Consider the following 22,944-nt stretch of genomic DNA (forward strand, 5'->3'; position numbering starts at 1 on the left):
GTAAAAGTGAAAATTTACAGCACTCCTAGACATAGTGTAGTATAGGTTAGGGTACTATGTTAATAAAGACTACAATTATGGGTTCACAATCCACCAGCAGATCAGTTTTGCTCGCTTTCACTGCCACATACTATATTGCTAACTATGCCAAATATCTGGCAAAAACTTCCATTGGCTGCAAGAGAAGCTAGGACAGAATGAAGATAAATCACCACAAATCTGTCATATCATTTCAAAAAATACTCAAAAAGACCATTTTGAAAAGAAAAAAAATGGTATCTGACAATTTTAAGAATTATAGTAGATTGTAAGCCATATCTTCCCCTACTTATAAAGCCAATTGCAAAACCAAACCCAAAGGGAAAGTCAATAGTACTGATTTTCTAAAGAAGTCAGCTTGAGGGGGCTCCCAATGGCCAGATCTTGAATAATATGTACACTGAAATAGACAATGGAATGAAGCATGACATAAAAATAAAATAAGAATTTATGACTCTATGCTGGCAATAAAACTACAAAATTAAAGGGGGTAAGGGAGAGCTTTTTTTTTTAACAGAAGGATTCCAACTAATACATGTACAAAGAATGATAGAAACACAGAATCACGATTTTACAACCCCATTAGTAATAACTGATTGATCAATGGAAGATAAAGCCATTTGGTCAAAGATTGTTGCGGAAAGCATAATGGAATCTAGACACGAATGGAGGATTATGAAGAATATGGAGAGAAGTGCTCTCCCCATGGAAGGGCTGGCAAGCAATAGACACGTCCATTGTGAGGTCACCAATGAGTAAACTCAGACAGGGGAAAGTGACTCAGAAGATAACATTTTAAACAAACTGAGAGACATTCTGCAAAATAACTGACCTTCTTTCTTTAAAACTGTAATGAAAATTGTAATGAAATATTAACAAACAGCTGGGGAATTGCTCTAGATTAAAAGACATCAAGGAGATATAATAACTAAAAGCCAACGAGTGATCTTTCATTGGAGCTGGAGTGGGAAAAAAGCTATGGGAAAACATTATTGAGACAACTGGGTAATTTTGAATATGGACTCCGTATTTAGATAATCATATCGTATCAATATTAACTTTTCTGAGTGTGCTGATTATATTGTAGTCATGTATGAGAATGCCCTCTTTCTTAGAAGACAGAAACTGAAGTATTTAGGGTTAAAGAGTCATGATATCTCTGACTAACTCTCACACACTTTAGCAAAAAAAGTGTGTGTGCCTGTGTGTGTGTGTGCGTGCGCACATATGTATGTGTGAGAGAGGGAGAAGGGTAGGGAACAAGAGAGGAAGGGAGGGAGGAGAGGAAGGAAGGGAGGGAATGGGGGAGAGAGAACACACAAGTGGGACAGATGTTAACAACAGGTGAGTTCTGAGGGAGGGTATATGGTATTCAATAAGATTCTTGCATATTTGTGTCTACTTGAAATTTTTCAAAATAAAAACTTAGGGAAAAAAGAAAAGCAGTGAGAATTGAATAGTCCAGTAACCTACTTTCCTCCCTCCTTCCCTCCCTCCCTTCCATTCTTCCTTCCTTCCAGGGTAAGTTTCCTGATCCACTGAATTTATGGGGTGTAGGCAAAGAACAGGGTGGGGAAAAATTCCAACCCTTCTCTTTAACATTAAATTCCTTGATTCAATCTATCAAACACCAGCTCCTGGAATAGGATGGGTATATGTTGCTAAAGATACAGAGAAAGGCATCACAAGTCTACCATTACTATACCCAGCATCCAAATTTCACATTTCACTACTGAGTGCATAGAGGTCACTTACCTTGCCCCACCAAAATAGCCATCCTGCATTTTTCGGAGTGCTGCCAGGATACTTGAATTCAAGCTGGTTCCATCTTCATCTTAAAATGAAGAGAATTTTAAAACAATCTTTGTGGTTTTAACTTTGAAATAAGGGGAATCTTTCAATTATTTTAAACCAACTTTCTGGTGGTGATGGTACAAATGAGACAGTCCTCGTTGACCACCCTGTATTTCAACACTTCATCTGAGAGCCAATGACGCTGTGCAGAATGGGAAATGGTAAGGGATGATGACCAAGAGAGGAGAGTTCCTCACAGACAGTATCTTATTTATTGTAAGTATTTAGCATATTGCCTGATTGCAGAACACAGAATGATTACTGAATGCTGACAATAATAACAACAGCAACCATATGTTGAATGTTATGTGCTGAGTACTGTGCTGAACATTTTATACATTATCTCATCCAATGAGCTTTGGTTTACATGTGTGTAGGCATAAAAAATATTTAGAAGGCTAACAATTATCCAGCTTTATGTGAAGGGGATCATACTACACATACTCTTTTGTGATCCACTTTTTCTAACTAATTCTTTGCAAAAGCTAAAAATGATTCCATAACAGATATTTAGACTGTTGTATTATAAACAACACTGTGATGCAATTTTTCTATTATTTCCTTAGGATAAATTCTTACAAGTAGAACTGTTAGAACAAAGGGAACACTTACTAAAAACTTTATAGACTGCCAAACTGCACACTAAAAAAGTTGTGCCACTATGTCTACCATCAGTATAGAAAGTGATTGTTTCCCCACATCTTTAACAACAATGGTGTTAATAATCTTTTTAATCTTTGTTTATCTGATACGTTAAAAAATACATTGTTTTAATTTTAATACTAGTAAGATTGAGCATGTTTTCATGTATAGACTGGCTATTTGTATTTCTTTTATGAATTGCCTGTTCATGTTCTTTTCCCATTTTTTTTTTTTGGTGGTTCGAAAACTTTGACAATCAACTGTTAGTTCTCATCCACATTAACTGTCTGTAGATTTTTGAAAGTGGTGACAAGTACATAGGAAACCAATGTATAGAGCTTGTTTGGTGAATCTTCATCTTCATTATGTTTTCTGGACAACCGCACATGGACATGGTATGGGATATTCCTTATTCCTTTGGCCCAGACAGCTTTGTTGAGCTCAGTGTCAATGTGTACATCTGGAGTTCCCACCTCCTTCACGGCAAATTTCCAGATTTCTTTGAGTGCCCGAGGGGCATGCTTCTTGAAACCCACTCCATGGATGCGCTGGTGAATGATGATAGTGTATTCTCTGGTCACCACCTCGTTGATGGCAGACTGGCCCTTCTTCTCACCACCCTTCTTTGCAGGAGCCATTCTGCCAGGCTTGGGTTGGAAAGCTCTTTTCCCATGTTTTTAAAAACTAATCTTTTTTTTTCAATTGACTTTCAAGGCCTCTTTATGTTTTGTGACTATTACCCTTTTCTCTATCATATGTATGGCAAATATTTTATCTACTTTATTATTTGTCTTTCAGCCTCAACCACACTTCATTTTTGTATAAAGTATTTATTTAGAAACAAAGATTAATTTAGATTTTCATGTTTTAAAATCTGTCAAGTTTTCCTTTCTGCATCTTGCAAAGTACAGCTTTCTTCAGCCCAAGATCACAAAAACATTCTTCCATACTTTCTTCTAATACTTTTATAGTTTTTCTTGTTGCTTAGCTGTTTAATCTATTTAGAATTTAATTTTGCATAAAATGTAAAGTAGCAGGCCTAAATGAATGATTTTCCCAAATGTATTTATTTATATTCTTTTGCTGCTATTTGGATTGCTGTCTTTATCATTATTGTAATTCCAATGGATCTATCTTCTCTTGTTTCTAGTTTTTAAAAAATCTGGTTATTTTTGTACATTTTCTCTTCCATATGCAATTTAGATTCAGCTTGTTCATAAAAATTTGTCTTTATTTTGATTTGGAATTCACTGAATTGATAGATTAATTTAATAAGAATGAACATCTTCTCAATATTAACTATTTCCATCTAGCAACATGGTATGTCTCTCTAGTAATTAAAATCTTCTTTTATGTTTTTTATTAGCTTTATAATTTTTTACATAGTTTTATGCATATTTCTTATTAAGCTTATTCTTTTTTTAAATTAATTTTTATTGGAGTACAGTTGCTTTGCAATGTTGTGTTAGTTTCTGCTGTACAGCAAAATGAATCAGTTATATGTATACATATACCGTCTCTTTGTCAGATTTCCTTCCCATTTAGGTCACCACAGAGCACTGAGTAGTTTCCCTGTGCTATACAGTAGGTTCTCATTAGTTACCTATTTTATACATAGTACTGTATATATGTCAATCTTAATCTCCCAATTCATCCCACCCCCTTGGTATCCATAAGTTTGTTCTCTATATGTGTCTCTATTTCTTAAGCTTATTCTTATATTATTTACTTTTCTAGACATTTGTCAATTTTATCTAGATTTATAAAATTATATTTGGTATTCTTTTATAATTTGTAAAGACTCCTCCATTTCTGTTGCTATATCCCCTTCCTCATTCTTAACATTATTTTTATTATCTATATTTTTTCTCTTTATTCTGAAGTCTATTTTACCAGATATTAACATGGCCACTTCTGATTTTTAAAATTAATTTTACATGGCATATTTTTTCCATTATTTTATTCTAGTCTACCTATATTGTTACATATGAAGTGAATCTCATGGAGACAGCATATATGTGGGTCATTTTAAAATCTACTCTGCCAATCTCAGTCTTTTAATTGGTATATTTAGGCTATTTACAGTTAATGTAATTATTGATATCTTAGGAATGAGTCTGCCATTTTACTTATTGTTTTTTGTTTGTTCCTCTGTTCTTCTATTTTTTCTTCCTGCTTTCTGAAACACAAGAATTCCATTTTGATTTATCTACAGTGTTTTTTACTTTATCTCCTTGTATAGACTTCTTAGTGGTTACCCTAGGTATTACATAATATATACAAACATGCATTATACATATATCATTGTCTATTAGTGTCAACATTTCACAAGTTTAAAGTGATGTGTAAAAACCTTATTTCCTTTTTTTTACATCTTTATTGCAGTATAATTGCTTTACAATGTTTATGCTTGAAAAAAAACTTATTTCCTTTTCAGTCCCTTACCTCCCCCAATATATAACTGCATTGAAGATCTCCTCTACATACTTTGAGAACCACATCAGACAGTGTTATGATTTTCCCTTCAAACGTCAAACATAATTTAGAAAACTGAAGTGGAGAAAGTCTATTGTATTTACCTGTATTCTTACTCTTTCAACTGTTGTTTTTCTTGCTTGATGTTCCAACATTCCATTTTGCATTATTTCCTTTTTATTTCAAGAACTTCCTTTAAGCTATTCTTTTAGAGCAGATCTCCTTCAGACAAATTCATTTAGTTTTGCTTCACCTGAGAATGTCTTTTTTCCCTTTATTCTTCAAGTACATTTTAACTGGATACAGAATTCTTAGTTTACTAATTCTTTTCTTTAAACACTTGAAAAATGTTATGCCACTTCCCTCTGTTCTCCAGGGTTTTTGATGAGATCTGCTGTCATTCTAGTTGTTTTCCCACATAGACAATGTATCATTTCTCTTACTGCTTTCAGGATTTTTTCTTTTTCTTTAATTTTCAGGAGTTTGATCATTATGTTTTGGCATGGATTTCTTTGGGTTTTTCCTGTTTGGGACTCTCTCAGCTTTTTGAATCTGTAGGTTTATGCCTTTTGCCATTTTTTTCAGCCATAATTAGTTGGAATACTTTTTTCAGCCCTATATTCTTTTTCCTCTCCTTCTGGGACTCATAACATGAATGCTAGATGTTTCATTATTAGTCCCATAGGTCTCTGAGGCTCTGTTCATATTTTTCAGTCTGTTTTTACTCTTGTTCACTTCTATAGTTCTACCTTCAAGTTCAGTCTATTTTCTTCTGCTACTGAGCCTATCTAGTAAGTTTTCATTTCAGTTATTATAGTTTTCAATTCTAAAACTTTCATTTGGTTCTCCATCTCTTCAATTTCTTTGCCGAGACTTCCTACTTTCAAGTTTGAAGTGTGGTTGTAATTGCTTGGTAAAGTATTTTTATGATGACTGCCTTAAAATCTTTGTTGTAATTCCAACATCTTTGTCATCCTGGTATTGGTATCTGTTGATCATCTTTTCTCATTGAAGTTGAGATTTTCCTGGGCATTGGTATGAATGATTTTCTATTGTATTCTGGAAATTTGGGGTATCATCTTACAAGACTGTGGATCTTATTGAATCTTCTGATTCGGCAAGTCTCCTCTGATATTGTGCAGCAGGGAAGGGAGCACTGCCTTGTTACTGCTAGGTGGGTGTGGAAGGAGTTCCTCTACTGTTCAGTAAGGATGAAAGTCTAAGTTCCCCACTAGTTCTTCTCAGACACTATCCCTAAGGAGGGAGGGGGCACCTCTTCACAACTGTGTGAAGGCAGTAGTCTAGGTTCCCCACACAGCCTCGCTGATAGGGATGGGAATGGGGCTGTAGTTTTTTTCTGTGGTATTTGGGTAGATTAGAACACATTTATTGTCTAGAAGTTTTCTGTCTGGCTAGGCTGTCCCTTTCTTGTTCCTTTGGCTAGAGGCAGAAGGTCTTTCCTGGACCTTTTCAAATCTGTACCCATTTGTGTTTCTGGGATGATAACTTCTCCAGCACCCAGTCCAGGATATATGAGGCAGAAGGAAAACCCAGGAAATTCACTGCTGTGTCATTTCTTAGGTTCAAAGTCCCTAGCCAGTCTCCCTTCTTTTTTCCAACTTTCAGAGTCTTCTTATGTTTGTATTATAGTAATGTCCAGGGTTTTTAGCTGTACTTAGCAGGAAGAATAGGGAGAAGTGTCTATTCCTTTTTGTCTGGAAACAGAACTCTTTTTTTTTTAAAAGTGAAAATATTCAAGAATATGAAAATTTCTAAATATGACTTTGGCCCAATCTCTTAAGTTTTGATTAGTAGTGGTATCATTTTTCATTTTAAAACACTATATAATTTCAAATTTGATTTCCTCTTTAATCAAAGAATTATTTGCAAAAATTTTAATTCCTTCATGGTCAGGTTTTTAAGAAATTATTTTTGTTTTAATTAATTTTATGTGCTATGTCTGGCAATATCATCTATATTATTTCTATTTTTAAAAAATAAACATTCTTTGTGTATTCTGTCTTTCTGGGTATACTTTCACATACACCCGTAAACACAAAAATCAAGTCTGTTAATCCTCTATATCTTTAGTGATTTTGTATAATGGATCTGTGACATTATGATAGAGGTATGTTATCGTTTCCCACTATGACTGTACAATGGATTTATCATATTGTCCTTAAGTTTTCCTAAATATCTGCTTTATGCATTTCATTGATATTCTTCAGTATATAAAAATTTATAAATGTTCCATTGTCTTCATGTACTATAACTCTTATCAATATAAAATATCCTTTATATCCCATTTACTGATTTGTGCCTTGAATTCTATTTGCTATTTTTGATATTAATATTGCCATCATTGCTTTCTTTTTGTTAGCGTTTACATGATATATCTTTATGTCTTCCTTTATTTTCTGTTTTTCCATACAATTTTATTTTAGGGATAGCTTTTGTAAGTAGCATCTAGCTAGATTTTGCTTTTACCTATCCTAGGAATCTATATTTAATATGAGAATTTAACTAATTCACATTTTAATGTGATCACTAATATGTTCATTCTCATTTCACCAGCACAAAATTTTCCCTGACAAAAATACACAGCTATTAGTAATGTAGGTTTTGGAGACTGACAGACCTGGTTTGAGGCCTGATTCTGTTGCTTACTAGCTTTGTGACTACAAAATGAATCACCTTCTTCATCTATAAAATGGGGGCTATTAACAGTACCTACCTGAATAGGGTTGTTGTGGAGATGTCAAAATAAAGCACTGAAAGGACTTAGCTCAGTGCATGGCACAGAGAAAGTGCTCAGTAAACACTGCAGTTATTATTGCTATTGATACTTCTGTTTTTTGTTGTGTGACCATGTTCCAAGTATCAAAACTTTGTGACTTAAATCTAGATCTTAATTTTATTCTTCTTCCCAAGCTATGGCTGTATATCTCATCCCAACTATTAGGCATTTCAATTTTGAAACCTCTTTGTCACTATAAACTCAACATGCCCCTTTACAACTGGCATCTTCCTTTATAATTTCTCTGCTTTTATCAATGGCAGCATTATTTACCTAGTCTCTCTAAATGTTGGCATTATCTTGATTCATATCTCATATCTAGTCAGCCAACACCTGACTTGCAGGTGGTGTTTAAAATGACTATTGTATCCTTCTTTCCCACTCAATTTTTACTATCATCAATCCAGTGTATCTTCTCATCACCTCATACTTGGATTAGTTTCCTTGATATCAGATTCTTCTAACTACAGTGTATACTGTCACTAAGTCAATATTCCCTAAATATCACTTTCATCATATCACTCCTTGCTCAAAGACTTTTAATAGCTTCAGACTTCTGAGACAATTTGTCTTAAATTTATCTGCTTATTTTCAAGGTCTTCATAATCTGACCCCATTTGACTAATCCAATTTTGTTGATAATTATATTCCAACATGAAAGGCCCACTCTATTCAGCGTGGCCTCTTCACTGTCCACTCACAAGTCAAGGGCATCCCTGCCTCCAGGCTTCACCCATGGTATTTTTTCCCTCACCTAAAGTACCTTTCCTTCTTCTCTCCTCACATATGAATACTACACATCCCAAAAAGCCTGGATAAGTCCCACCTAGCCAAGAAATTTTCTTTGACAACTTGATCACTGTCACTGTAAAATACTAATCTAATGGTTTAGTACTTCTTTATATACTGTCTTGAATTGTTTTCTATTAATTTTGTGAATTAGCTTTGTTTCTCCAATTAGACTTTATACTTTCTAAAGACAGTTCTGGGAACACAGTAGTTATTAAATGGGCACTTGTTAATTGTTTTAAATAAAGAAGAAAGACAAAAAGAAGAAAGACTACCCTACTTCCTCAACTCCTGTGCTTTCTTTTTTTTTACATTTTTTGAGTGCTTTATTTATATCAAACTGGATAAAATGTGTGTATTTCTCAGACAGAAAAGACATGTCGAGGTAGAAATGAACCTTTCAACTATTCATGGGTACACAAGTACACTGGACTCCTGTGCTTTTGAAGCACTTTAGAGATGTGACCAAAATCCCTAACAGTCTGTCTGGACTTTGAATGATTTATGACAAAGGATTCTTCTCTAATGAAAAGGAATTCTATGTACTTTGGTAGTACAAACAGGCCTTTGGAAGCAACAGCAGAGATACAGAAAGGAAGCAGTGCTTCAGTATTGGCTCTAGTCCTCCAGGAACTGAGAGAACAACAAAGCTTTTCACTCAGTTTCAAGTAAGCAATGTCAGGAAGCCCAGCTAATAAAGGAAAGATAAATTGAAAGGCTTTTTACTTTTCCCTGCTAGATTTTATTGCTTCAGTTAGGCAAGCCTTGCAAAGAGAAGTTTAGGAACTTATCTATAAAATCTTGATGCTCCACTGGAGTAAGACAGATGCAGAATATAGTATTACTGTCTTTAAAATGAATTGTATTAATAAAGTTTCTGTAAATTGGCCTAGAAACCAATTATCTGAAGTAGCCCCAAACAAGTTACTCTATTACATCTCTTGAATTATAGCTCTCAAACCACCTGAAATATTCTTGTGTATTGGTTTATTTGTTACATATTTATTCTAAAACCTAAGCTCCGTGAGAGTAGAAACCTCATCTGCCATATTCACCCGTGCTTTGAAAAGTGCCTGGCACAAAACAAGAGCTTAAAAAAACTGATGAAAGAATAAATGACAAAAAGTAGCTTTTCAGTGACTCTATGATTTTGAAGGGCCAACCACATGACTTATTTCAAAAATACATTAGTTCCTTGCCTCATACATCCTTACCAAGCATGCTGTGTGAGATGGGGAAGGTGATGGTGGGCTGGCCTGTCATTCTCCAGCGGCTACAGAGATAGGAGAGGTCTGTTCTAAGCATTTCCACTATCATCTTGTTGTCCAGAGCCAGGTAGAATTGTTGCTGGTCTATAAACTGAGAAAAAGGAAAATAACAGTTCAGAATAATTTACTCTCACAACTATCAAATAATATTTCAAAGTGCTCACATATACACAAGCGTATATAAGATATCACAGGGGCAACAATACCTCCAAATTTAATGCCTAATTCTTCCCAAAGTATCTGGTGGCTTACTGGTACAAACAGTAGTTCTGGACATTTTTAGTGTGTTATAGTTTACAAAGTGTTTTCAAGTACATGATTTTATTTAATTCTAACAACCCAGTGAGGGCTTTTCTCCTTTTTAATAGATAAAAAAATAAGGCCAAGAGACACTGAGTAGATTAGCAAAGTTATACGACTAGCAAATGGCAAAATCAGAGATAGAATCTATGGTCCATTATTCTTTCATCTATACCTCAGTTGCACTATTCCAGATGTAAGATGACAAAAGAAAGCTTAAGCTTTCTTTTCAGAAAATAGTTTATCCTCCTATTCATACATATAATAAGGCTTGCTATTATAATATGGGTAATAAACATCAGGCTAATAAATAGTGTATAATCATGGCTAAAACAGTACTGACATTTTTGTTTAGAAGAGGATATCAGAGATTTCTGGGCATGTAAAAAGGGCACTTCCCCAAAACAAATAGAACACTTAATTCAGTAGCTGAATAAAAAAGACTATATTTTGTTTATAAAGAATACAGTATTTTTAATCTTTAATAAAGAGTACTTTTAAAAGTACTCCAACATTTATAAAATCCTTAATCACTGTTTCTGCAACACCCAGGACTACTCTTGGTAGCCACAGTCACTTGGCATAGCTCTGTGCTTCAAGATCAATTCAGTCCAACCCAACAAAGATTGGGCTGGCCGAAAAGTTCGTTCACGTTTTTCCATAACATCTTATGGAAAAAACCAAAACGAACTTTTTGGCCAACCCTATTTATTGAGCAACTTAATATATACAAGGTCACATGAAACTCTGACACTTGTCTCAACTCCACTAAATGCTTTATTTCTATAGTGTTTCTCTTTTATTTCCATTCATCTCAATGCACATTAAAGCTCAGTCCACCCACCTGTGGAGTGAAGGTAAAGATAGTTTTCCGAATGTCATAGAGTTTTGAAGTTCCAAGGACTCCCATGTGTCTGTAGGGTCTTCCACTGAGTTTCATTCTGCTGTTGCATCCTGATATAGAATTGAGAAATGGTCAAGATATTTTTGCAAATCCTATCAGCAAACATTTTTGTAATAGTTTACACTTCCTCATTGAACAAACTAAGCTCTGTGTCTCAAAATTAGTGTACATGTCATATACAGGGCCATACTAAGCACTGTGGGGCTTTCCAAGAGAAAGACTAGGCAGTTATCTCTGTTCTTAAAGAAATGTATGCTCTTATAAAGAAGCTAAATCATCTAGATGCATATAAAAATTAAGAGTTCTATGAATGATAGAATGTTATTATCTATATTCATAAGGAAATTCACTGAATTTCCTTAAAGCCCATGAAAAGCGCAAAAGCTATTCTGATTATCAAACTTATCAGGGTAAACTACGCCTCAACAAAGCTGAACAAAAACCTCATCAGTTTAGAGGAGCTTCAAGATGGCAGAAGAGTAAGACGCAGAGATCACCTTCGTCTCCACAAATACATCAGAAATACATCTACATGTGGAACAGCTCCTACAGAACACCTACTGAACGGTGGCAGAAGACCTCAGACCTCCCAAAAGGCAAGAAACTCCCCACGTACCCGAGTAGCGCAAAAGAAAAAACAGAGAAAAGAATAGGCACGGGACCCGCACCAGTGGGAGGGAGCTGTGAAGGAGAAAAGGTTTCCACACACTAGGAAGCCCCTTCGCGGGCGGAGACTGCGGGTGGTGGAGGGGAGGAGCTACAGAGCCACGGACAAGAGCGCAGAAACTGGGGTGTGGAGGGCAAAGTGGAGAGATTCCCGCACAGAGGATCGGTGCTGACCAGCACTCACCAGCCTGAGAAGTTTGTCTGCTCACCCACCGGGGTGGGCGGGGGCTGGGAGCTGAGGCTCCGATCCCAGGGAGAGGACTGGGGTTGGATGCGTAAACACAGCCTGAAGGGGTTAGTGCCCTACAGCTAGCCGAGAGGGAGTCCGGGAAAAAGTGTGGAGGTGCCGAAGAGACGAGACTTTTTCTTGCCTCTCTGTTTGCTGGTTAGCGAGGAGAGGGGATTAAGAGCGCCGCTTAAAGGAGCTCCAGAGACGGGCGCGAGCCGCGGCTATCAGCGTGGACCCCAGAGACAGGCATGAGACGTTAAGGTTGCTGCAGCCACCAAGAAGCCTGTGTGCAAGCACAGGTCACTATCCACACCTACCCTCCCGGAAGCCTGTGCAGTCCGCCACTGCCAGCATCCCGTGATCCAGGGAAACTTCCCCAGGAGAACACACGGCGCGCCTCAGGCTATTGCAATGTCATGCCGGCCTGTGCCGCCGCCGGGTAGCCCCGCAACGGTACCCCTCCCTCACCCCGTCCTGAGTGAGCCAGAGCCCCGAATCAGCTGCTCCTTAAACCCCAACCTGTCTGAGCAAAGAACAGAGGATCTCAGGCGACCTACATGCAGAGAGGCGGGTCCAAATCCAAAGCTGAACACTGGGAGCTGTGCGAACAAAGAAGAGAAAGGGAAATCTCTCCCAGCAGCCTCAGGAGTAGCGGATTAAAGCTCCACAATCAACTTGATGTACACTGCATCTGTGGAATACCTGAATAGACAACGAATCATCCCAAATTGAGGAGGTGGACTTTGGAAGCAAAGATATATATATATCTTTTTCCCTTTTTCTCTTTTTGTGAGTGTGTATGTGTATGCTTCTGTGTGTAATTTTGTCTTTACAGCTTTACTTTTACCATTTGTCCTAGGGTTCTGTCTGTCCGTTTTTTATTACATTTAAAAAATTTTTTCTTAATAATTAGTTTTTATTTTAATAACTTTATTTTATCTTCTTTCTTTCTTTCTATTTTTTCTCCCTTTTATTCTCAGCCGTGTGGATGAAAGGCTCTTTGTGCTCCAGCCAGGCGACAGGGCTGTGCCTCTGAGGTGGGAGAGCCAAGTTCAGGACACTGGTCCACAAGAGACCTCCGAGCCCCACGTAAATATCAAACAGCGAAAATCTCCCAGAGATCTCCATCTCAACGCCAACACCCAGCTTCACTCAACGACCAGCAAGCTACAGTGCTGGACACCCTATGCCAAACAACTAGCAAGACAGGAACACAACCCCATCCATTAGCAGAGAGGCTGCCTAAAATCATAATAAGGCCACAGACACCCCAAAACACACCACTAGACGTGGACCTGCCCACCAGAAAGACAAGATCTAGCCTCATCCACCAGAAGACAGGCACTAGTCCCCTCCACGAGGAAGCCTATACAATCCACTGAACCAACTTAGCCACTGGGGACAGACACCAAAAGCAACGGGAAATACGAACCTGCAGCCTGCGAAAAGGAGACCCCAAACACAGTAAGTTAAGCAAATTAAGAAGACAGAAAAACACAGCAGATGAAGGAGCAAGGCAAAAACCCACCAGACATAACAAATGAGGAGGAAACAGGCAGTCTACCTGAAAAAGAATTCAGAATAATGATAGTAAAGATGATCCAAAATCTTGGAAATAGAATAAATACAAGAAACATTTAACAAGGACCTATAAGAACTAAAGAGCAAACAAACAGTGATGAACAACACAATAAATGAAATTAAAAATTCTCTTGAAGGGATCAACAGCAGAATAACTGACGCAGAAGAACAGATAAGTGACCTGGAAGATAAAATAGTGGAAATAACAACTGCAGAGCAAAATAAAGAAAAAAGAATGAAAAGAATTGAGGACAGTCTCAGAGACCTCTTGAACAACATTAAATGCACCAACATTCGAATTATAGGGTCCCAGAAGAAGAACAGAAAAAGAAAGGGGCTGAGAAAATATTTGAAGAGATTATAGTTCAAAATTTCTCTAATATGGCAAATGAAACAGTTAATCAAGTCCAGGAAGCATAGAGAGTCCCATACAGGATAAACCCAAAGAGAAACACGCCAAGACACATATTAATCAAAGTATCAAAAATTAAATACAAAGAAAAAATATTAAAAGCAGCAAGGGAAAAACAACAAATAACACACAAGGGAACCCCCATGAGGTTAACAGCTGATCTTTCAGGAGAAACTCTGCAAGCCAGAAGGGACTAGCAGGACATATTGAAAGTGATGAAGGAGAAAAAACTACAACCAAGATTACTCTACCCAGCAAGGATCTCATTCAGATTTGAGGGAGAAATTAAAAGCTTTACAGAGAGGTAAAAGCTAAGAGAATTCAGCACCACCAAACCAGCTTTACAACAAATGCTAAAGGAACTTCTCTAAGCAGGAAGCACAAGAGAAGGAAAAGACCTACAATAACAAACCCAAAACAATTAAGAAAATGGGAACAGGAACTTACATATCGACAATAACCTTAAATGTAAATGGTTTAAATGCTCCAACCAAAAGACACACACTGGCTGAATGGATACAAAAACAAGACCAGTATATATGCTGTGTACAAGAGACTCACTTCAGACGTAGGGAAACATACAGAGTGAAAGTAAGGGGACAGAAAAAGATATTCCATGCAAATGCAAATCAAAAGAAAGCTGGAGTAGAAATTCTCTTATCAGACAAAATAGACTTAAAAAAAAAGACTATTACAAGCGACAAAGAAGGACACTACATAATGATCAAGGGATTGATCCAAGAAGAAGACATAACAATTGTAAATATTTATGCACCCAACACAGGAGCACCTCAATACATAAGGCAAATACTAACAGCCATAAAAGGGGAAATCAACAGTAACACAATCATAGTATGGGACTTTAACACCCCACTTTCACCAATGGACAGATCATCCAAAATGAAAATAAATAAGGAAACACAAGCTTTAAATGATACATTAAACAAGATGCACTTAATTGATATTTATAGGACATTCCATCCAAAAACAATAGAATACACATTCTTCTCAAGTGCTCATGGAACATTCTCCAGGATAGATCATATCTTGGGTCACAAATCAAGCCTTGGTAAATTTAAGAAAACAGAAATTGTATCAAGTATCTTTTCTGAACACAACGCTATGAGACTAGATATCAATTACAGGAAAAGATCTGTAAAGAATACAAACACACGGAGGCTAAACAACACACTACTTAATAACGAAGTGATCACTGAAGAAATCAAAGAGGAAATCAAAAAATACCTAGAAACAAATGACAATGGAGACAGGACGACCCAAAACCTATGGGATGCAGCAAAAGCAGTTCTAAGAGGGAAGTTTATAGCAATACAATCCTATCTTAAGAAACAAGAAACATCTCAAATAAAAAACCTAACCTTACACCTAAAGCAATTAGAGAAAGAACAAAAAAAACCCCAAAGTTAGCAGAAGGAAAGAAATCATAAAGATCAGATCAGAAATAAATGAAAAGGAAATGAAGGAAACGGTAGCAAAGATTAATAAAACTACAAGCTAGTTTTTCGACACGAAAAACAAAATTGATAAACCATTAGCCACACTCATCAAGAAAAAAACGGGAGAAGCCTCAAATCAATAGAATTAGAAATGCAAAAGGAGAAGTAACAACTGACACTGCAGAAATACAAAGGATAATGAGAGATTACTACAAGCAACTCTATGCCAATAAAATGGACAACCTGGAAGAAATGGACAAATTCTTAGAAATGCACAACCTTCCAAGACTGAACCAGGAAGAAATAGAAAATATGAACAGTCCAATCATAAGCAGTGAAATTGAAACTGTGATTAAAAATCTTCCAACAAACAAAAGCCCAGGACCAGATAGCTTCACAGGCAAATTTTATCAAACATTTAGAGAAGAGCTAATACCTATCCTTCTCAAACTCTTCCAAAATATAGCAGAGGGAGGAACACTCCCAAACACATTCTACGAGGCCACCATCACACTGATACCAAAACCAGACAAAGATGTCACAAAGAAAGAAATCTACAGGCCAATGTTACTGATGAACATAGATGCAAAAATCCTCAACAAATTACTAGCAAACAGAATCCAACAGCACATTAAAAGGATTATATACCATGATCAAGGTGGGTTTATCCCAGGAATGCAACGATTCTTCAATATTCGCAAATCAATCAATGTGATACATCATATTAACAAACTGAAGGAGAAAAACCATATGATCATCTCAACAGATGCAGAAAAAGCTTTCGACAAAATTTAACACCCATTTATGATAAAAACCCTCCAGAGAGTAGGCATAGAGGGAACTTCCCTCAACATAATAAAGGCCATATGTGACAAACCCACAGCCAAGATCATCCTCAGTGGTGAGAAACTAAAAGCATTTCCACTAAGATCAGGAACAAGACAAGGATGCCCACTGTCACCACTCTTATGCAACAGAGTGTTGGAAGTCCTAGCCATGGCAATCAGAGAAGAAAAAAAATGAAAGGAAACCAAATTGGAAAAGGAGACGTAAAGCTGTCACTGTTTGCAGATGACATGATACTATACACAGAGAATCCTAAAGATGCTACCAGAAAACTACTAGAGCTAATCAATGTATTTGGTAAAGTAGCAGGATACAAAATTAATGCACAGAAATCTCTGGCATTCCTATACACTAATGATTAAAAATCTGAAAGTGAAATTAAGGAAACACTCCCATTTACCACTGCAACTAAGAGAATAAAATACCTAGGAATAAACGTACCTAAGGAGACAAAAGACCTGTATGCAGAAAATTATAAAACACTATGAAAGAAAGTAAAGATGATACAAATAGATGGAGAGATATACCATGTTCTTGGACTGGAAGAATCAACATTGTGAAAATTACTATACTATCCAAAGCAATCTACAGATTCAATGCAATCCCTATTAAACTACCACTGGCATTTTTCATAGAAGTAGAACAAAAAATTTCACAATTTGTATGGAAACACAAAAGACCCCGAATAGCCAAAGCAATCTTGAGAACGAAAAACGGAGCTGGAGGAATCAGGCTCCCTGACTTCAGACTATACTACAAAGCTACAGTAATCAAGACAGTATGGTACTGGCACAAAAACAGAAAGATAGATCAATGGAACACGATAGAAAGCCCAGAGATAAACCCACGCATGTATGGTCACCTTATCTTTGATAAAGGAGGCAGGAATGTACAGTGGAGAAAGGACAGCCTCTTCAATAAGTCGTGCTGGGAAAACTGGACAGGTACATGTAAAAGAATGAAATTAGAACACTCCCTAACACCATACACAAAGATAAACTCAAAATGGATTAAAGACCTAAATGGAAGGCCAGAGAGTATCAAACTCTTAGAGGAAAACATAGGCAGAACACTCTATGACATAAATCACAGCAAGATCCTTTTTGACCCAGCTCCTAGAGAAATGGAAATAAAAACAAAAATAAACAAATGGAACCTAATCAAACTTCAAAGCTTTTGCACAGCAAAGGAAACCATAAACAAGACCAATAGACAACCCTCAGAATGGGAGAAAATATTTGCAAAGGAAGCAACTGATAAAGGATTAATCTCCAAAATTTACAAGAAGCTCATGCAGCTCAATTAGAAAAAAACAAACAACCCAATCCAAAAATGGGCAGAAGACCTAGACATTTCTCCAAAGAAGATATACAGATTGCCAACAAACATATGAAAGGATGCTGAACATCATTAATCATTAAAGAAATGCAAATCAAAACTACAATGAGATATCATCTCACACCGGTGAGAATGGCCATCATCAAAAAATCTACAAACAATAAATGCTGGAGACGGTGTGGAGAAAAGGGAAGCCTCTTGCACTGTTGGTGGGACTGTGAATTGATATAGCCACTATGGAGAACAGTATGGAGGTTCCTTAAAAACTAAAAATAGAACTACCATATGACCCAGCTATCCCAGTACTGGGCATATACCCTGAGAAAACCATAATTCAAAAAGAGTCATGTACCAAAATGTTCATTGCAGCTCTATTACAATAGCCAGGATATGGAAGCAACCAAAGTGTCCATCGACAGATGAATGGATAAAGAATATGTGGCACATATATACAATGGAATATTACTCAGCCATAAAAAGAAACGAAACTGAGTTATCTGTAGTGAGCTGGATGGACGTAGAGTCTGTCATACAGAGTGAAGTAAGTCAGAAAGAAAAACAAATACCGTATGCTCACACATATATATGGAGTCTAAGAAAAAAAAAATGTTCCTGAAGAACCCAGGGGCAAGACGGGAATAAAGACACAGACCTACTAGAGAATGGACTTGAGGATATGGGGAGGGGGAAGGGTAAGCTGTGACAAAGTGAGAGAGTGGCACACACATATATACACTACCAAACGTAAAATAGATAGCTAGTGGGAAGCAGCCGCATAGCACAGGGAGATCAGCTCGGTGCTTTGTAAGCACCTAGAGGGGTGGGAATGGGAGGGTGGGAGGGAGGGAGATGCCAGAGGGAAGAGATATGGGAACATATGTATATGTATAACTGATTCACTTTGTTATACAGCAGAAACTAACACACCATTGTAAAGCAATGATACTCTAATAAAGATGTTAAAAAAAAAAAGTCCTCAGTTTAAAGATGGCATACTAAACTGGAAAAAGTGAAAAAAGAGTGCATCTTGATCTCCTTCAATAGCATAGTACTTACAGATTTTATTCAATGGGAAAACACATTTTATCCAAATAAGTCAAGATATGTTAACATTCTTATGTCTGACAGGAAATTTTGTGGAAGGTTACAGTAAAATTTGCTTTGTAGGGCAGCTATTTTGAAAACTGTGAAGAGGTGGGAGACTTGAACTATCAGACAGCCACAAAAGTAAGGTACAGTTCTGATGAAAATTTAAATAGAATATATACATCATGTGTCTCACTATCGTCTATGTGTGTATATACGTATGTATGTGTATACATACACGTGTGCACATTCACACACATCCACCTTATTTCTCTGAGTAAAAGATGTCTTCTTTTTACAGTTTAGCATTCTGAAATTAGAATATACCTGTCAATTGATGTCTGTGCTAAATGTAGTTGAATTTCTTTTTGTCTTTCAAAAGGCAATTATTACATATTACAATGCCTCTTACAATGAGGAAGTATTTCATTTATTCAGACACATGTTTTCCTTTTATAACATAGGATAACACTATACACATTGTTCTCAAACTCTTTTTCCCCAAAATCTATATTAAATATCCTTTCATGTCAGTACTGACAGAATTAGTACTACTGTTTTGGGGGTGCTGGGACACACTTTTCTTGGGGATTTCATTTTTGCCCCTTCTTTATCCTATGTATGATACTTATCATATACGCCACATTTTTAGTGTTGCTTCAGTCTTAGGGACAGAACCAGAGAGCTGTCAGTGTCTTTTTCTATATTCCAGTGTCCACTCTGTAAAACACACACTTTACCTGAGACTGATATTATAAGCAGTATCCATTGTTCCCTCCATTTTGTTTCTTTTTTATTATGGTAAAATATACATAAAATTTATCATTTTAACCAGTTTAAATTGTTCAGTGGCATTAAGCACATTTGTAATGTTGTACTACTATTACTCCCACCCATCTTCAGAAAACTTTCATCTTCCAAAACTGAAACTGTACCCATTAAACAATAACTCCGCATGCTCCCCTCCTCCCAATCCCTGGCAATCACCATTCTTTCTGTCCCAATGAATTTGCTTACTCTAGGTACCTAATATATGTAGAGTCATACAATATTTATCCTTTTGTGACTGGCTTATTCCACTTAGCATAAAGTCTCAAGGTTCATACATTTTATAGTATGTGTCAGAATTTTACTCTTTTTTTAGGCTGAATAATACTCCATTGTATGTATATACCACATTTTGTTTATCTTTTCATCCATCAATGGATGCTAGGTTCTTTTTTTAAAAATTGCTTATAGTATAATATATATAAAGTACATGAATCTTAAATGTAAAATTTGATGAATTTTTACATAGCAAACACATAACCTAAATCAAAATATGGAACATTATCAGCACTGCAGAAGCCTCCATTGTGCCCCTTCCCAGGTATTAACTTCCCACAGGCCCCAAAGTTAACCACCATTCAAACTTCCACCATCATAAGTAAGTATGATTTGTCCATTTTTGAGCTTTATATTAATAGAATCATACAGTATCTACTTTTTGTATCTGGTTTCTTTCACTCAACATCATATCTATGAGATTCATCCATATTATTGTACATAGAATTAGTTCATTCATTTTCATTGCTGTATAATATTCCACTGTACGAATGTATAATTATTTATCCATCCACTTGTTGACAGACATTTGAATTTTTCCTCCAATTTTTTGTTATTATAAATAAAGCTCTTATTAACATTCTTGTTGTTTGGGAGGTCCCAAAAATCACCTCCAGGTTTGGTGATTCGCTAGGATTCATAGGACTCAACATAGAGCTATACTAATGGCTAAGGTTTATTACAGCAAAAGGATACAAAGCAAAATCAGCAAAGAAAAATGGTGCATGGTGCAAAGTCCAGAGGAAACCAGGCACAAGCTTCCAAGACTCCTCTTCCCAGTGGAGTTGCACAGCACATGCTTAATTCCTCCAGCATCAAATTGTGACAATATGTATGAAATGTCTACCAAGGAAGCTCATTAGAGACTCAGTGCCCAATGTTTGTTTTTATTAGGGGCTGGTCACATAGGCACCCTCTGCCTAGCATGCACCAAAACCCCAGACTCTCAGAAGAAAAGCAGGTGTTCAGCATAAGCCATACTGTTTGCACAGTTTAGACACAGTAAACCACCCTTATCATTCAGAGGATGGTGAAACCCTCTCAAAATCCAAGTCCCCAGATGCCAGCCAAGGGCCAATCTTGCAAGCAGGCCTTTCTAAGGATACATTCTCAGGCCTGCCATGTGAACTCTTTGTACAGACCACCCCCTTGGCTCTTGGCCGAAGTGCCTTTGTCAGTAGGACCCTACACAGTAGAGTGAGACCAACCTGCAGTATTGTCCTCAGTTATGTCCTCAGGGGTCTTAGATTGAGCCAGATAAAAGAAATCCATTATCATAAACATGTATCTTCAAAAACCAGGTGGCTTCCTCCTTAAGTTTCCATAATTAACCCTTTACTTTTTAACCTGGCTTGAGGCATCAATCCAGGCACAGCACAGGCCTGTTCAGTAAACTGAAGCTGACCTGAATGCCTTCCAGGGCTGAGGCAGTGTCATGATAGTCAAGGCTCACTGACAAGTACAATTCCAGAGGGCATATGCAGTACCGTTGGATAAAAAAAAAAAAGTTTACAATTGTTAGGGCATCCCAAGCAGGACATACATTAATTAGGCAGTTTAGGCTAACAGAACCCCTAATGTGGCTAATCTCCCACTGTGAGGCCTCCCACCCTAGGGTTTCCAATCCAATCCAAAAAATTCAGTTCAGAACTTGGTTTCAAAGGGAGTGTTTCCTGAAGGCAGCTGGATCCAAACAATTTTGTTTGTTCATAGCACCAGTTCATCTGCCTTGCAAACGTAGACGACATGTGGAGGTGCTGAGGCCACCACCTGCTGTCTCAGAGTCAGCTCTGTCAGATCTGACCTTAGGCTCAGCAGTCAGTTTGAATTCAAAGCACTCTCAGCACCAGGGAAGACAACACGTGCTTTTATTAGGGAGGAGGGGAAAGCTTCCAGGAGCAGTCCTAAAAATCAAAGATCATTAATGCCCTCACCCTTCACTCATGCCTCCCCAGGTGTTTTGTTTTTTTCTCCAGTGTTACAAAATCTGTGCGTCCCATTTAGCTGTTATAGTTGTACAATCATCCTCTCCTCTCATCCAGACCTTTTGCCTAGAAGAGTTGTATGTAAGAAGTTTAAAAGCATTTTCAGAGGCAAACACTTTTATACAACTTATTCAGAAAGACATGTCATGTCCAGGAATTGGTCAAGATGAAATCCTGAATTTTCAAATATTTAAAAAATGGGTTTTCATACTTCCCACTCCTTTCATCCTGATCATTTATCCAGTGAGCAGCCTAGAAAAGATCACTCTCTTTATGGGGACAGCTACCTTTAATAAGCACACTGCCTTACTAAGGTTTATGTATCAGGAGGAAGGGCAAGTAAGTAGAGTCAGGCTATCAGTCTATTTTAAGCTGCAACTAATCTAGAAAGTCAAACACAATCATCAACAGCAGTGACACAGCCTCAGAAAGGATCAAGAGTTTGATCTGTCAGGAGTGGGGGAGGGGGTCACATTCCTCATGCTAGGCCCTCCTCCAATTTGCAGCTTTTGCAGAAATCACATTAGTAATGCAATCAGCTTTTGTATCAGAAATATACAGCCAATGAGAGGATCAATTTCAGATGGTCCCATCAGAGAACAAGACTTTTCCTGTGGGCATCTGCAACTCAACTGACCCAAATGGTCCAGCCAGCACCAGGGATGGTTTCACAGTTTAGGATCACAAGAGGGGTGATCCAAATCTGCAATAATCCAAGTCTGAGTTCATTTAAAGTTTACGTAGTTCATTTAGAGTTCATTTAGCCTGTGCCTCCTTTCAGTTCAGCACATCTGGTGCTGATGTGCGAACAGTCTATAGCAGACCTTATCAGGTTTCAGCTGAGAGTCAGGTTCAGGCAATCAGAATCTGTGAATTTAGGATGCCAGAAAAGCTAGTGGCTTTTCTTAGGGAGCATCAACGCTGAGATGGTGCAGGGCTGGTCAACCGTGGTCTAGGTCCAAGTCCAAATGACAAGTAAGACTTTGCTAAGCTCTTCTTATTGTGCCTTACAGTCCAAACTAACCCAGTCAAAAATACACACATCAGGATGAAAAAATCATCAGCTTCTTAAGAGTCAGACGTTTGGTTTCACGAAAGCTCATTAGCAACTAAAAACTGCTTTTTAAACTCAAAAAGTGTATTTTCACCTGAAGACTGCCTCTCTTTTCATG

General features: G+C 37.2%; 2 protein-coding genes across 5 annotated transcripts in view; both read right to left on the bottom strand.

The window, feature by feature from the left end:
* PHKA1 (phosphorylase kinase regulatory subunit alpha 1) overlaps positions 1 to 22,944 on the bottom strand; it is a 130,984-nt gene that overhangs the window by 36,193 nt on the left and 71,847 nt on the right. For all 4 annotated transcript variants that reach the window (XM_082681284.1, XM_082681285.1, XM_082681283.1 and 1 more), the window contains 3 exons: positions 11,009 to 11,118; positions 9,811 to 9,955; positions 1,795 to 1,873 (listed from right to left, as the gene is read on the bottom strand). In XM_082681284.1, the coding sequence (XP_082537410.1) occupies positions 1,795 to 1,873; positions 9,811 to 9,955; positions 11,009 to 11,118 (334 nt within the window). The remainder of the gene's footprint in view (positions 1 to 1,794; positions 1,874 to 9,810; positions 9,956 to 11,008; positions 11,119 to 22,944) is intronic.
* On the bottom strand, positions 2,699 to 3,176 carry LOC309839519 (large ribosomal subunit protein eL31-like). Its single transcript, XM_082681286.1, has one exon. The coding sequence runs from the start codon at positions 3,171 to 3,173 to the stop codon at positions 2,799 to 2,801; it is 375 nt and encodes a 124-aa protein (XP_082537412.1). The 5' UTR covers positions 3,174 to 3,176; the 3' UTR covers positions 2,699 to 2,798.

The sequence above is a fragment of the Grampus griseus genome (genome assembly GCF_964374135.1).
Source record: "Grampus griseus genome assembly, chromosome: X".
Classification (NCBI taxonomy): Eukaryota; Metazoa; Chordata; class Mammalia; order Artiodactyla; family Delphinidae; genus Grampus; species Grampus griseus.

Coding starts and splice junctions, on each gene's coding strand:
- LOC309839519 (XM_082681286.1), bottom strand. CDS start 3,173: ATGGCTCCTGCAAAGAAGGGTGGTGAGAAGAAGGGCCAGTCTGCCATC.